The sequence below is a fragment of the Stegostoma tigrinum genome, chromosome 32, assembly GCF_030684315.1.
Source record: "Stegostoma tigrinum isolate sSteTig4 chromosome 32, sSteTig4.hap1, whole genome shotgun sequence".
Lineage (NCBI taxonomy): Eukaryota > Metazoa > Chordata > Chondrichthyes > Orectolobiformes > Stegostomatidae > Stegostoma > Stegostoma tigrinum.
Genome location: NC_081385.1, coordinates 33,902,536 through 33,918,467, shown reverse-complemented (window position 1 = coordinate 33,918,467; position 15,932 = coordinate 33,902,536). Strand labels below are relative to the sequence as shown.

General features: G+C 42.3%; 1 protein-coding gene across 2 annotated transcripts in view; it reads left to right on the top strand.

Annotated features, from left to right (window-relative positions):
* kirrel3a (kirre like nephrin family adhesion molecule 3a) overlaps nucleotides 1-15,932 on the top strand; it is a 564,427-nt gene that overhangs the window by 415,563 nt on the left and 132,932 nt on the right. For both annotated transcript variants that reach the window (XM_048562289.1, XM_048562290.2), the window contains exon 4: nucleotides 12,977-13,134. In XM_048562289.1, the coding sequence (XP_048418246.1) occupies nucleotides 12,977-13,134 (158 nt within the window). The remainder of the gene's footprint in view (nucleotides 1-12,976; nucleotides 13,135-15,932) is intronic.

Genomic DNA, 15,932 nt, shown 5'->3' with positions numbered 1-15,932 from the left:
ATTACAGGAAGGATGTGGAGGCTTTGAAGAGGGTGCAGAAGCGGTTTACCAGGATGCTGCCTGGATTAGAGGGTATGAACTATGAGAAGAGGCTGAAAACATTCGGGTTGTTTTCTCTGGAGCGGCGGAAGCTGAGGGGAGACTTGATAGAAATTTATAAAATTATGGGATGCATATATAGGGTTGACAGTCAGAACCTTTTCCCAGAGTCGAAACATCTAATACTAAGGGGCATGCATTTAAGGTGGAAGAGGTAAAGTTCAAAGGAGATATGAAGAGCACAGAGAGTGGTAGGAGTGTGGAATGCACTGCCGGGGTGGTGGTGGAGGTAGATGCAATGGGGTCACATTTAAATAGGAGGGCATAAACAGCTCATACCAATGTCATTCTTAACCAAAATCAACAAATTATTGCATTCCTATCAGGATAGCTGGAGAGGCATCGGAAATAGATTATTTTTTTAGATTACCTACAGTGTGGAAACAGGCCCTTCGGCCCAACAAGTCCACACTGCCCCTTGGAGCATCCCACCCAGACCTATCCCCCTATAACCCACACACATGCAATTTAGCATGACCAATCCATCTAGCCTGCACATCTTTGGACTGTGGGAGGAAACCGGAGCACCCGGAGGAAACCCACACAGACAGGGGGAGAATGTGCAAACTCCACACAGACAGTCACCTGAGGCTGGAATCGAACCCAGGTCCCTGGTGCTGTGAGGCTGCAGTACTAGCCACTGAGCCACCATGCTACCTGCCATCCATCATCAAGAATGGCTTGGCAGCACCATTATTGAACCAGGTTGTCAAGTCCTAAAGGACATTGCCATTAGACTGGGTCTATGGCAGATGGTGGAGAAATTAACTTCAATCTCACCAATCTGCCAGCTGTGGTTGTAAAGCAAGGATGAGAATTTTATAATGAATGTGTTCAGATATCCACAGTGTAGGACCCCAGTAACAGAATAAAGGATATTGGAAAGGAGACAGAGTGAGTCAGGGGGTAGTGATTAAGTGACGTCACATTCTGACTATGTCCAATTTCCATTCAAACATTCAAACTGTCCAGCATCAATTGTTTGATGGCAGCTTGTGCTCGAATCTCCATGCTGATTTCAGGAACTCACTCGGCTACTTAGGTTGATGTCAGCTGGGTAATAAAGTCACTGCATCTTTCAGACTGTGCCAGCGGTCATACTGATGGCAGGTAGCAAGGGAGAGGACACCAGGTTACCCCAAGAAAACTTTCCTTGATCAGTGAGTACACCTCTCTAACCAGCCACCCCTTGTCCTTTCTGAACAAGGTTATCCAATTAGCTTCTCACTCCGGACAGTTTTGTGCAGTGAGTTCTTGTCCTCTGGGACCACTTAATAAGATCATTTCTAATGCAGTTTGCCTGATATTCTGCAATTAAATATTCCCCTAACATTCCAAGGCAAAACTGACCTGAGGTCATCCAGCCGAGTCTGGCATTGTGTCTCTTATTAAAACTGCTTTCTTTAAAGCGCTAATCCCTTTATTGAATGCAGTTTATTATCTCATTTCTACACTTGGCCTCGCGCTGAGTTGAGAGTTGATGGAGCTGGCAACAATGAATCCTTGCTGCCTGTCCAATTGTGATATTGCACCCTATTTGACATCACCAATGATTGGTGGACAGCAGGATGTGGTCACTAACATTTAAGGTGCAGGATTCGGGATTACACAGAAGACATTCACAATGTTGTCGGTTTAAGGAACATTTTCCGGAGAAAGTTGACCCTGCACGCAGAATAGTAACTGATTGAACTGCGCAGAACTATTCACGTGTTGAGTCCTGCTGTTTACTCTGTAGTTTTACAGAAGCAAACTGTGGAACTATCTTGTGCCAATGACAATTACTCAAACTGTGGAGGAAATCAATGGCAATTTAATTCCTTTACAGTGGCATTGGCAGAGGGTGAAATGTAAGCCACAGTATCAGGAGACCACCAAACTCCTGTGCTATAGGTCCTTATACAGCCCTCACTATTTATAATGGTTGCATTGGTGTCAATGTGAATAGTCTACTGTGGGAAAAACAAGAAAGCATCAGAGAACATGAAAGGCACGTTCATCCTTTACATTTCCAGCAGTGGAGGTCAGCTCAATTGAGACAAGCAGGAAGGAATAGGGTTATCTTAAAAATGATGTACAAAGCTATGGGCAGATAGCAGAGAAGTGACACTAGGTAAATTGATCTGTAAGACACCACAGGCCAAATGGCCTCTTTTGTGCTGTCACCAATTTGAGATACTTATTATGATCCCAAAAGGAAAGTGTGAAAAACAGTGATCTGGTCAATTTCACCCAATGGACTAGGAAAGAAACATTGAAGAGGTGCACCTGTACAAAGGAATCATCATACTTAATGTGGTTTGAACATGTTGAGTATTATTGGTGTCAGTGGTAATGGTAATATAGTTGGTACCATGTTCCCATTATGGGTGGCTAGCTGGGATTAACAGGAATGGTGGAACACGAATGGAATGATATCTAGAAATGTCTCTTCTCTTAGTAATAACCTGGAGCCCAGGCTTCTAAAATGGAAGGTTGATTGTCATCTGCCTCACTACTCACTCTGTTAAGTCTTTGACATTAATAATCTCTGATAGTCTCCTTGGAGTTAATGGTGGGAGACTGCAACAAGTGTTGACAGAACCTCAAGAATCTGGCCTCACATATGTCACATATGAAGAACAGTCAATTGGAAGAGCCGCAAGGAAACATCTGTTCAATTACTACTTGTTTGCTTCCAAATTACACAGGAGAAATGTGTTTGAGGGGAATGACCAGTAAGATGACCAATAGTGGGAGAATAGAGGGTGAGCAATTGGAGTCAGAAAGTCAAATGAAGGACTGTATTTAAACAGAATCAGTAATGCCAGAGTCCAAGAAGGGCTAACACTCTCAGGCGAAGGAAGGATGGAATTTGAGAGAGCAGGAGAGAGAACAAAGTGAAAGGTTATGGTGCCAATTGGATGTATTTTTTTAATAATTGAGTGTTTGTCTGAAGGCTTTTCAGAATTTGTGTGATCAGTAGATGCTACACGCAGCCCAGCAACCAGTGAGCTGTGTAATTGCAGTGCTCAAAGATTACAACAAAAAGAAAATAAATATTTCACATCAGAAAGATTTCATTACTTTCTGCGGGACTATTAATGTAATACTTCTGTTGTTGTCAGTGGAAGACTTGCTGTAATTGTCCTTTCCAAAATAGTCTGGATCTTCAGTGACACTTTTTGAATTTATATTTTAGATAATTTTCTTTGATTCAGAGACCAGACCACTCCCATCATTGGCTTCCTTGCTGCTGGGTTGTCTACTCTGGTTGAAATTCTTCCTGGATATTTTGTCACATAACTACCTGCCTCAATCCTCCCACCATTGGCGTTTATGCCTTCCCATGCAAATTGAAACTTCAACAGACGCTCTAATGTCAAATTGAATGAATCTTGATTATCAATCAAATTGCCAACTTCTCCAAGTTCTGTATTATTATAATTATTGAAGAAAATAATTCAATTTTTAATTTGAAAAATACGCTCCTTGTTTTAATGCTCCTATAGCCTTTCTCTTGGGTTTGCTCACTGCATTGCCCATGCAATCAGTCTTTGGTTCTTGCCACCTCTGAAAGAATCCTAAAAGGTTGGCAAGTATCTTGCTTCCTAAAATCTAGAACATTCCTCCTTGCTATCCAGGATATGTTCCTTTGGAAGACAATTGACGGTTTGAGGAGAAAATTCTTGTTTCCATATCTTGGCTGCTTGAATGAATCTCACTATCTTCCAAGACTTCAGGAGATTATAAACATTTTACTGGACCATAGTGAAATTGCCAGGCAGTTTTATTGATTGATAATATGAACCAAAACAATGACATATTGCACAGTTACAACAGTTGAAAACTAACTAAATGCCCTTGGAAAGTTTGAGGAAAAAAAAGTCAATTGCATCTTCAGCATCATGCAGCAATATACACTAAAATCTTTGAATAGATGTGATGTGGAGGTGCCGGTGTTGTGCTGGGATGGACAAAATCAGAAGTCACATGGCACCAGGTTATAGTCCAACAGGTTTATTTGAAATCACAAACTTTTGGAGTGCTACAAAAGCTTATGATTTCAAATAAACCTGTTGTACTATAACCTAGTGTTGTGTGACTTTTGCCTTTGGATAAATGACACAAGTTGAACAAAACTGCCTGAAAAAAATCTAATTTCAACAAAATGACTGGGAACGAAGAAAATATAAATTAAATGTCTCCATAACACAAAAGGAGCAGCAACCACACATTTGTCCAAACCAATCCCACTAGATTCTCATTTTGACTAAACACCTTGACCATTCCAATTAAAATTAATGTATGCAGCTCTGCCAAAGAATCCAGTGTTTAAACCTTTACTAGCAGTAAAAGACATAAAAATTATAACCGTGAATTTCAAAGCCAAAGTGATTCATTTTGGGACAGTCAGTTCAATTTATTTTCTGAGATTATTCATGACATATCATATAATATATTGTATATCATGCACAGTTCTCATAACACTCCCCATATCATCTCTGTCTTTTTCTGAGCACCATAATTATCCTAAGGGTAGTAAGATAAAGTAGACATTAAGATATTGATGATTATGACGCACCAAAAATATTCACCTATCGTTCAACAGACAGCAGAATGTCACATCGAGATTGTGTTGTCACACCAGCAAGGGTTAGGACCATGCACTTGAAAAACAGAATCTCTCGCTTATTGATTTTGATGTCTGGCCTCTGGACAGGGATCACTGCTTTGTGGATTGAGATCTCATGTTTGAACAACTGAGGTCATTGCCTGAGTAATCAGATTCTCAGATCTGATCATTCCAATCAATCAGTTGCATGTTCCCATATGTATTCCCTGTGTCGATAACGCTCAATATTCCCCACATTGTCTTATGTATGAATAAATAAAAGCAAGATGAACAATGGGAACAAGGAGATCTCAGAATCCATAACTGCAATGAAAGTTTTCTATTAGAAATATATAACAAACTTATTCAGTAATGTGGATTCATTATCAATACGAATGGTGTTACATCTTTATTCCATATGAACATATGGAAGAGAAGCAGAAATAGATCATATATCCCCTCATGGCTGATCTGTTTGTGTTTGAATTTCCACATTTCTATTTTCCTATTTGATCCCCCTTGTTAACATGTATCTATCTATTTCTGTTGTAAAGAATTCAATGACCCTGGCCCCACTGCCTTATGAGTCAGGGAGTTCCAAAGTCACAGTACCTTTTGAGAGAAAACAATTTCATCTCTGTCCTGTAAGGACAAGTTCTAACTTTAATAAGGTGCCCCCTGTTCTGGACAGACTCACAAGAGGAAACATTCTTTCCACATTCACCTTGACAAGATTATTCAGGATCTTCTACTATTCAATTAAATCATCTCTTACTCTTCCAAACTCCTGTGGAAATAAGCCTATTCTGTCAAACCTGTCCTCAGAAGATAACCCAATCCATAATTTACTTTGGTGAATTTCACAGCTATTTGAGAGAGAGAGTGAAACAGAAGAAACCATGGAGACAGATTTGACATGTTGCATTTAGTCATGGACTGTTTTGGTGTGTCTCACCTCTAGGCTTTGCTGGATGTTAACAGACATGCTATGCAGTTATTAAGTGATTTAAATTAATACCATAGAGTATTTGGTGTATTTTTGGTTAGCTCAATTTCAGGTCTAAATACATAACAGGTTGGCCACATTTCATGAGTGCAAAGACAGCTGAACATCATAATACACCAAGCACGGAGCACATTGAAGCTGTAGGTCAGTTCTTAAAATAACACACTCTAATCTTCTGAACAGAACATTCTCACACCGATGGTTCCCAGTCCATCATAATTTTGGCCTTTCTAAATCGCCTGAGGCAGAAAATTTGTTTATCCAATGTTATAGAAACAATTTATTTCATCTTGAATGCTTTTTATATATCTTTTCTTCCAAAGCATCTTTTGTATATGTTTAGGCTTTCAGAGATTGCTGCATATCTCGATGGATCCTAATACCCTGTTAATGGAGACCAGTGTTTGTTTAGTGAACTCGCCCAAGTGGGTGGACAGAGTTAGACTTTGGGAAAGAGTCTATGGGCAGTTTGAGAGATTTAGTGATTGCAACTCTTTTGGGACAAACAGGCACTTTTCAAATTATGGTTCCTAGGCATTCATTCTTGGTTTCCATGTCATAGAGATGTACAGCATGGCTTCAACCCTTCTTTCCACCTTCCTTTATATTTTGTTCCCTTATTTCTCAGAACTGCTGACTCTGCTAGGGCCCTGTCTCCTTTTGAGACAGTCTGTCCAGAGGTTTGGTGAGGCAAATCATGGAAATGGACGATTCTTTACATAGCAGTGCCCAGTGTCAGTTGTGAAACCGTGGGTACCTTTCTTGGCTCAGTCTATCAGTGTAAGTTCAAGCCACATGCCAAAGAACTCAGTGCATCATCCAGGCTGACAGGCCACTGTTAAACTAAGGGAGTGCAGCACTGCCAGAGGTGCTGTCTTTCACATGGGAAGTTAAAGAACTGTCATTGATCTCAAGACGTACGTGGCTTGAAGGCCCTATGTGGAAGGGGAGCAGAGTTTGTTCTAGCCTACATTTATCCATCAACTGACACCACTAAAAATAAATTATCCAGTCATTAATAATCTCACAGTATGTGGGAACTTACTTCAGGAAAAATATCCTACACTATAACAGAAACCATGCTTTAAGCAGTGACTACAGTTCATTGACTGCGAAGTGTATTGGGGCATTCTAGATGGTGAAAGTTGCTCCATAAATGAAAAATTGTTAATTTTAAGGATATTAGACCATAAGACATAGGAGTGGAAGTAAGGCCATTCGGCCCATCAAGTCCACTCTGCCATTTAAATCATGGCTGATGGGCATTTCAACACCACTTCCCTGCACTTTCCCCGTAGCCCTTGATTCTTTGTGAGATCAAGAATTTGTCGATCTCTGCCTTGAAGGCATCTAACGTCCCGGCCTCCACTGCACTCCGTGGCAATGAATTCCACAAGCCCATCACTCTCTGGCTGAAGAAATGTCGTCTCATTTCCTTTTTAAATTTAATCCCTCTAATTTTAAGGCTGTGCCCACGGGTCCTAGTCTCTCTGCCTAACGGAAACAACTTCCTACCGTCCACCCCTTCTAAGCCATACATTATCTTGTAAGTTTCTATTAGATCTCCCCTCAACCTTCTAAACTCTAATCAGTACAATCCCAGGATCCTTAGCCGTTCATCGTACATTAAACCTACCATTCCAGGGATCATCCGTGTGAATCTCCGCTGGACATGCTCCAGGGCTAGTATGTCCTTCCTGAGGTGTGGGGCCCAAAATTGGACACAGTATTCTAAATGGGGCCTAACTAGAGCTTTATAAAGCCTCAGAAGCACATCGCTGCTTTTATATTCCAACCTCATCACTTAGCTCAGTTGGCTGGCCGGATGGCTTGTTATGAATGTGATGCCAGCAGAGTGGATTCAGTTCCTGCACTAGCTGAGGTTATCATGAAGGACTCTCCTTTGTAGCTTCTCCCTACACCTGAGGTGTGGTGGCCCTCAGGTTAAAGCACCACCAGTCATCCTTTCTGAGAGATATTATCCCAGGTGCGGGTCTGTCACTGTATAACACTAGAGTTCAGTACTGGTGGGGACAGGTCTGTCATTGTACAACACTGGCGTACAGTACTGGTGGGGACAGGCCTGTCATTGTATAATACTGGGGCACAGTACCGGTGAGGACAGGTCTGTCACCATATAACACTGAGGTACAGTACTGGTGAGGACAGGTCTGTCACCATACAATACTGGGGTACAGTACTGGTGAGGACAGGTCTGTCACCATATAATACTGGGGTACAAAACTGGTGGGGACAGGTCTGCCATTGTATAATGCTGAGGTACAGAGCTGGTGGGGACAGGTCTGTCACTGAATAACACTGGGGTACAGTTCTAGTAAATAGAGATCTGTTTCAGTACAATACTGGACTACAGTATGGTGGGTTCAGGTTTGTTTCTGTATATCACTGGGGTACAATACTGGTGGAGACCAATCTGTCACTGTATGACAGTGGGGAACAGTATCGATGGGGGCAGGTCTGCTACTGTATAAGACTCGGGTACAGTACTGGTAGAAAGAGACTGTTGCTGTATAACACTGGGCTATAGTAATGGTGGGGAACAATTTGTCATTATGTAACATTGAGGATATGTGTTCCAAATCTAAGGAGAAAGTAATGGATCTGAATACAGAGATATGGGTCTCTCAGGCGTAAGTCCCTCATGCAATGACGCTAAATGTAAGTAAGCAGCACAGTTCATTTTCCATATGTAAATTGTTCAATGAATCCCAGCAGTCGACTGAATTGTCAGTGTGTTACTGCTTTGTGCTACATTGTGCATTCAGACATGTTTTACTTCAACCCCCAGCTCTTTCCTTTCTGATCTGAGGAGGAAACCTTAGGAGCACTTCCAGCTGCTCCTTTTCTGCCCTGGCTCCTTGCTTTCCTCGTGGGGTCACTTAGCTCCGTTGGCTGGCCGGATGGCTTGTGATGAACGTGATGCCAACAGAGTGGATTCAGTTCCTGCACTAGCTAAGGTTATCATGAAGGACTCTCCTTTGTAGCTTCTCCCTACACCTGAGGTGTGGTGACCCTCAGGTTAAAGCACCACCAGTCATTGTTTCTGAGAGATCAGCCTGATGGACTGGTAAAACAATTGCAACTTTACCTTTTACTTGCCTTCCTTGTACTCTCCCACAATTTATCCTTTTCAAGTTTACAGAGATGATGCAAAAAGATTTAGTTTTATGGATCAGCTCATAAGTGTCAACTGTTCCTGCTGCCTGTCTTGCAGTTGCAATTTTGTCTTCAGTGTTGGTTCTAATTACTAAGGGCTATGAGTTTTAAATTCCTCTATGAGAAAGATTTCTCTGGCAGCTTTATACGTTTACTCCTAATGCTTGTATCCAAACATCAAAATCCCTTTCAAATCAATGTAAGGATGCCCAGGCTGTTCACTTAAATTTTGAAGCTTTTACCTATCTGCTTCAGGGGCCACATTTTAGGCAGCTAGAGTAGCATGTATTACAGTAATATACTCCATAGATACCATCTCTGAAAAAGGAGCATAAATTTCATGTCTCTTACCTGTCAAATTGCTCTACCCGGGCAGTGTCCAATTTCTGTTGACCATTTACTTTATTTTACTACCTATTCGAACAATATAAAAAAATGACTATACATCTTTCTCCACATTTTGGTAGGGCCTATTCAAATTTAAGAAATTCCTGACTGGGCTTTGCTTTTCTCTTCTTTTACTACACCTGAGTCTATTTTTCAATCTGCCGTATTCTAAACCAAAGTGTAAAGTTTGGTGAGCCTGGCTGTGTTACCCTCACTTGCATTTAATGGGTGTCACATCTTTAAATGGGGTCAAGGCAGGACCTCTGCCCTCATCAAAGTGGAGGTCCCAGTACAGTGAACTGCCAACCACCCAAATAGATGCCAGCTCTTTTATTCAATCTGTGCCGCAATGCTCAGTCTTGAACCAATCTCCTGAAGAAGAGGAGCTTGGAGCCAAGAGCTGGCTGGCAGGTTGTGGTGAGGTGGGTTGAGGGGCATGAGTCAGTGAATTTGAACAATTAATGTTAAAACTCAATCATCCTAGAAGCAGGTTTGAATTAGGTTCTCTCTGGCCTTTTGATTGTTCTGAAATGCTTGCTGAGACAACCCTCCTATTCAATATCCTAATCCTCATCTTCATCCTCAAAAGACTGTTATCGTTCTTTCATTTTGTCTGTATCCAGCGTATTTCCAACCTTTGTCAGATTCAGTTGTGAAGTGCACATGCAACGTTGCAATGATGCCTTTTCGGGGCTATACTGCAAAACTCTGCCAAAGTGGTTCAGGCACAATAACTACATCTTGAAGAGGCCTCTGGTTTGTCGCACTTTAGCCCTGATGGAAGAATGATCAGTGTGGTATCTTTGTACTGCAAATAGTCAAAGGGGTTTGTAAAGGTGTCATGTCATTTTCAGAGGGAGAATTCCTTGTCTCCTAGTAATTAGTCATCCCTGTGTTGCCCAAGGAACTTGGAAGGAGACAGGAACCTGTGAATACTGTAATGTGCCAGAACATTGATGGAGTGGAATCTTGATCTTTTGATGATCTCTACAGCTTGATGATGGAACACCCTCAAAGCAATATGGACGCAGTCAATAGAGCCCTGTACCTGGGAAGCTAGTGATGGAGAGAATGCCAGGGTCTGAGCTACTTGACTTTCCTTGATTGGTGATCTGGAGAAAATGGCATCAGTTACATGCCAGATGCATTATGAATTAAGGATTTGTGGATGCATGCAGATCCCCAGTTATTTCTTGAAATAAGGTGATGACATAAAAAAAAAGACAGCTGTGACCTTGATGGCCTCTGAGATGGAATTGCTATCCAGTCCTGTTCCAGCAAAAGATACAGTTTGGTGATGATGGTGTGAAACATCTTTAATCACTGCCCACAATGTATATCATAGAGTTGAAGAAAATGACAAGCAGATCTATAGATCTGGGTTCTCATCGTTGTCCTGTGCTTCTCCCTGTGGAGGCTGTGCAGTAATTCCATACTATTCTTGCTGGGCTTGTTGGTGAAGTAGTAATTACTATCTTCTTTCATGTTTTGTCACAGTTGAATCAAGGCCACACCCACTCCAACTACAGTGATCTCTATGTGAGATCTATGAGCAGATATTCTGTGTATAATGTCAGAAAGACAATACAATTTTACTGAAGGAACTCCTCAGCCCTCACATCCACATTGATGATGTCTCATGTGATGTCCTCACACAATGTGAGGCTTCCCAAGGAGGCCACATGTCATGTCTCTGTCAGGAGCTCGGAGGTATGTCAGCTCATCCAAAATACACTTCCGAGCCAAAGTTTCCATGCTGCTCCAGGGAAGTAGAATTCTGGATGTGAGTTTGCTCGCTGAGCTGGAAGTTTAGTTTTCAGACGTTTCGTCACCATTCTAGGTAACATCATCAGTGGCCTCCGACGAAGCCCTGGTGTTATGTCCTGCTTTCTAACACCAGCGCTTCGTCGGAGGCTCACTGATGATGTTACCTAGAATGGTGACGAAACGTCTGAAAACTAACCTTCCAGCTCAGCGAGCAATCTCACATCCAGAGCCTCAACCTGAGCTACAAATCTTCTCAAAACTCGCAAAGTAGAATTCTGCCCGTAATGTATCTTGATAGACACACCCTACCACCACCCAAAGAAAAGGCTTCCTTCATGTCACAGACCATATCCTTACATACTTGCAGTGCATTGTGTGAATGTAGCAGCTGTGAAGCACTGTGTCCCAGTGCTAGGTAAGGAACGTGTTTGTGAAATGGAAACTTCACATACTGTTTTTAAAAACCTTGTTCCATTTACTTTTGCCTAGCTAACATGACAAGGAGGCAATTATTGTGCACATTGTAATGGTCACAATTTCTTGAGGCCTTAATTCTTCATGTGAATTATTGGAAAATGAACAACGTGTCAATGAAATGTAAATTGAAGCTCACTGGGTCACATTACTGAAACAATGGAGGCATAATTACTGAATTTCCCCAAACAGGGCCTCTAATTCCAAAAGTTTGCATTCAATTCTGAAGAAGAAATTAGTAACTAACTCCACAGTCAATGCCTGCACTGTTAGCCATTTTGTGTGGTTATTGTGCAGTTGACTTTTCACCCGACAAAGAAACATTCCAACTTTATTTCAATGTGAGTATCTTACAGGTTCTGCCTGTGGCATACCAATTTTACCACTTCATCAGCCTTCATGTTCCCTTTTGTACTGCTGCTCTTGTGGTCTCCACGACCTTACAGTATTCCCCTTTTTGATAAAGCCCTTTATATCAGGGATTAAAGCAGCCTACGTTCGAATGCAACAAGACCTGAACAATAACATGAAAATTGGCAAGTAATATTCATGCCACACAAATACCAGACCATGGCCATCTCCAATAAGAGATAATATAACCACTGCCTCTTGACAGTCAATGGTATTATCATCACTGAATCGCCCACCATCAACATCCTCGAGGTTACCTTGACCAGAAACTCAAATGGACTCGCCACATAAATACATTGTTAACAAGGGCAGGTCAGAGCTTGGAGTACTGCAGTGTGCAACTTTCTTCCTGACTCCCCAAAGCTTATCCACCATTTACAAGGCAGGAATCAGGAATATGATGGAATATTCCCCTCTTGCCTAGTTGGATGCAGCTGCAACACTATTCAAGCAGTTGCTCGATTGGCACTGAATCCACAAGCATCAACTCCCTCCTCCACCAATGCTCATGTGCAGGAATGTGTTCTATCTACAAGATGCCACACAAAACTTCACCAGTGATCACTGAGCCAGCATCTTCCAAACTCATGCCCACTTTCATCTAGAAGAAAAACAGCAGCAGATGTATGGGAACAGCACCACCTGCAATTTCCCCTCCAAGACACTCACCACCCTGGAAATATAGCACCGTCCCTTTGCTGTTGTTCGGTGAAAATCCTGAATTCTCTCCCTAATGGCATTATTGGTCTATCTACAACATATGGGCAGCAGCTGTTCAAGAAAGCAGCTCACCGCCACCTGCTCAAGGATAACTATGGATGGGCATTAAATGCTGGCCCAGCTAGTGATGTTCACATTCCATAAGTGAATAAAAAACAAATTATTGTCATGGGTCTAACTACTAAGCTTGGTTTTGTTCCCGAAACGTCAGCTGTTGTGCTCCTGAGATGCTGCTTGGCCTGCTGTGTTCATCCAGCCTCACATTTTATTATCTTGGTTTTGTTCAGATGCTTTTGTCAATGATCAGGTGTTTCATTGTATTTTTGCTCTGTTTGTTTCAGTCCCTCCAGACAATCCAGTGATCAGCAGTGGGCCTGTTGTCAGCCTGAAAGTAGGAGACTCTCTGAACCTCACATGCCGTGCAGATAACGCCAAGCCAGCAGCTGTCATCACCTGGATCCGAGACGGAGAACCACTGAAAGGAGCAACCTACATAAAGGTGAGGACGGCAGCCTTACACCAACTTAGATACAAGCAGCAGCAACATTGACCCCAAGGTAGAGGTAGTGCAGTGGAATGCATTACTGGGATGAGGTGAAAGAGAATGGGTCAGCTCGGGTTGAGATGGCATGGAAATGATTGGATACATGGAATGGATGAGATGAGGATCAGTTGAGTGGGATGGGTTCAGGTGAAGTTGGTTGAGGAAGATGAGTTGGGATGATGAAGGGTCTAGGCCCGAAACGTCAGCTTTTGTGCTCCTGAGATGCTGCTTGGCCTGCTGTGTTCATCCAGCCTCACATTTTATTACCATGAGTTGGGATGATGTTGGGGAGAGTTGGGGCTATGTGGGGCTGTTTGAAGATGAAGAAGAAGGGGTGATGCAGGGTCTGGTGAAACAGAGTCGGTTGGGATTGGTCTGTGGTAGGATAGAGTGGGTTGTGGGTGGTATGTGGTGGGGCAGTGTGGGTTTAGGGTGGTATGTGTTGGGAGGGAATGGAGAGCGGGTGAGATGCAGGAATGTGGAGGAATTGGTTGTCTTTCAGGTAGATTGGTGAGGCTGGCTGAGCTTTGATTTTATTGGTGGCAGTAATAGGAATATTGAAAAATAGAAGACCTCTTAAACATTCCAACTGCTGTGGACTAATACAGCATCTGTCTTTAATTACAGTTCAAGAGTTTATCGTGTCTGAGGTAAGAGTGTAAAGCTGACACAGCTGAATGCAGCTGATTAAGCAGCTCTCTCTCTCTCTCTCTCTCTCCAACTCATTTTAAAATTAAATTAACTTCCATCTTTCTCAGGTTTCCTTTCTCCAAGAATTCAGTGCTCACCAAGGCGAGGGATGATTGTGCTGGAGAATGAGTTGTTCTCTATCTCAGGCCTCCTGTCAAAACTCAAACACATACTGTGTGGCTTGAATGCTGAGGAAAGCTGTTTTAAAACTGCTCAGGAAATAGGTCATATCCCACACCTCAGAAGCGCTAATGTGACCTCTTTCCACTATTATAGCAGCTGTTCGGTCAGCTGCCTGACATTGTTGTACTTGGGGTAGGCCTGTGTACACAAGGAATTATATCACGTTTATGTATGTCTTCTAACATCAAATACTATTAACATCAAAACAATAACATTAACCAAGAAGTACTTTTTCATATCAACAGTAGTAGAGATCTGTACATCTTTCCCCACATTCCCAAAAGGCAGGGAATGCTGGGATCTAAAAGATTTTGTTCAGTAAGGGATACATGCCAAAGATAGGTAAACAAAGGAGCGCATCAATTCTGGAATGACAGTGCAGGCTCAAAGGAATGAATTTGTTCTGTTTCAATGTCATTCTTTAATTGCTGTGCTTAACCTCATTTGAAATGGAGCTCAAAGACGTATGGATTTGGCAGGAGAATCCTTCATGATGCATCATAGAAGTAAGCGTGGCAAAATACAGACAGGGAGTCAAATTATAGTCAAAACTATAACCTATCTTAAGTTGCTGTCTTTAATATAGCAAAAACTCATCCAAATGTTTTGGAGCTTTGTGGAGTAACATTACGTGAATTGAGAATTATCATACTATTTGTAATGTTGCTGATTTTTTTAACAAGAGTCTTCATTTCTGTCACTTTTGGAGATGGTAGTAGCCAACAATTAATGAGGAGCACAAGCTTGAGACTAACCACAAATATGATCAAGTGATGAGGGCATTGAATAGAGCGCATTACCCCACGATAATGTGTCAATGTTATTGTGCCCCCCACTGCACCACACAACCAGCCCAGCTCTTCCCCTCCACCCACTGCATCCCAAAACCAGTCCAGCCTGTCTCTGCCTCCCTAATCTGTTCTTCCTCTCACCCATCCCTTCCTCCCACCCCAAGCCGCACCTCCATCTCCTACCTACTAACCTCATCCCACCTCCTTGACCTGTCCATCTTCCCTGGACTGACCTATCTCCTCCCTACCTCCCCACCTATACTCTCCTCTCCACCTATTTTCTTTTCTGTCCATCTTCGGTCCGCCTCCCCCTCTCTCCCTATTTATTCCAGAACCCTCACTCCATCCCCCTTTTCTGATGAAGGGTCTAGGCGCAAAACATCAGCTTTTGTGCTCCTGAGATGCTGCTGGGCCTGCTGTGTTCATCCAGCCTCACATTTTATTATCTTGGATTCTCCAGCATCTGCAGTTCCCATTATCACCACGTTGTGAAGTTGGGTACAGTACATGCAGTTTGGGAGGCAGGAAGTTAGAATTTGTTGTTTGTAAAATGCGAGGGGGAAGCATTGTATGGTCCCTTTAAAAGATTATGTGCTTTTTCTATGATCAAAGATTTAAAATGGTTGCCTGAGAGGAGCAGCTTGAAAGTTTTCAAGTACACAGACAGCACCCAAATAGAAACTTTTGTATAAAAGGCCATACTGTTAGCAGGTCAAGAAGCAGACAACAGGCTTTTAAATTTAGTCAATCAATTTGAACCTGGCACTTAGGTCCCAAAAACCAATTAAATTTAAATCTGATGGTTTTGACAATAAAGGGCCAATCCTATTGTCAGAAATATTATGTCATCAAGGGTATAAAAGAAGGGGGCAGTTGGACAAAACCCCAGAGAGCTAACTGCTGTCTGCCAGAGCTAACAGTCCTCAGCTCTCAAGAGAGAATTGCTGGCTCTCACAGGCTTCTCTACCTCTTAGAGAAAGAACCAACTAAAACACCAGGGTACTCCACAGCACAACTAGTTAACGTTGCTGTCAGAAAAATTGATGGAGAAGGCACAGAGAATTCCGGAATATATGTAAAATGGCTGTA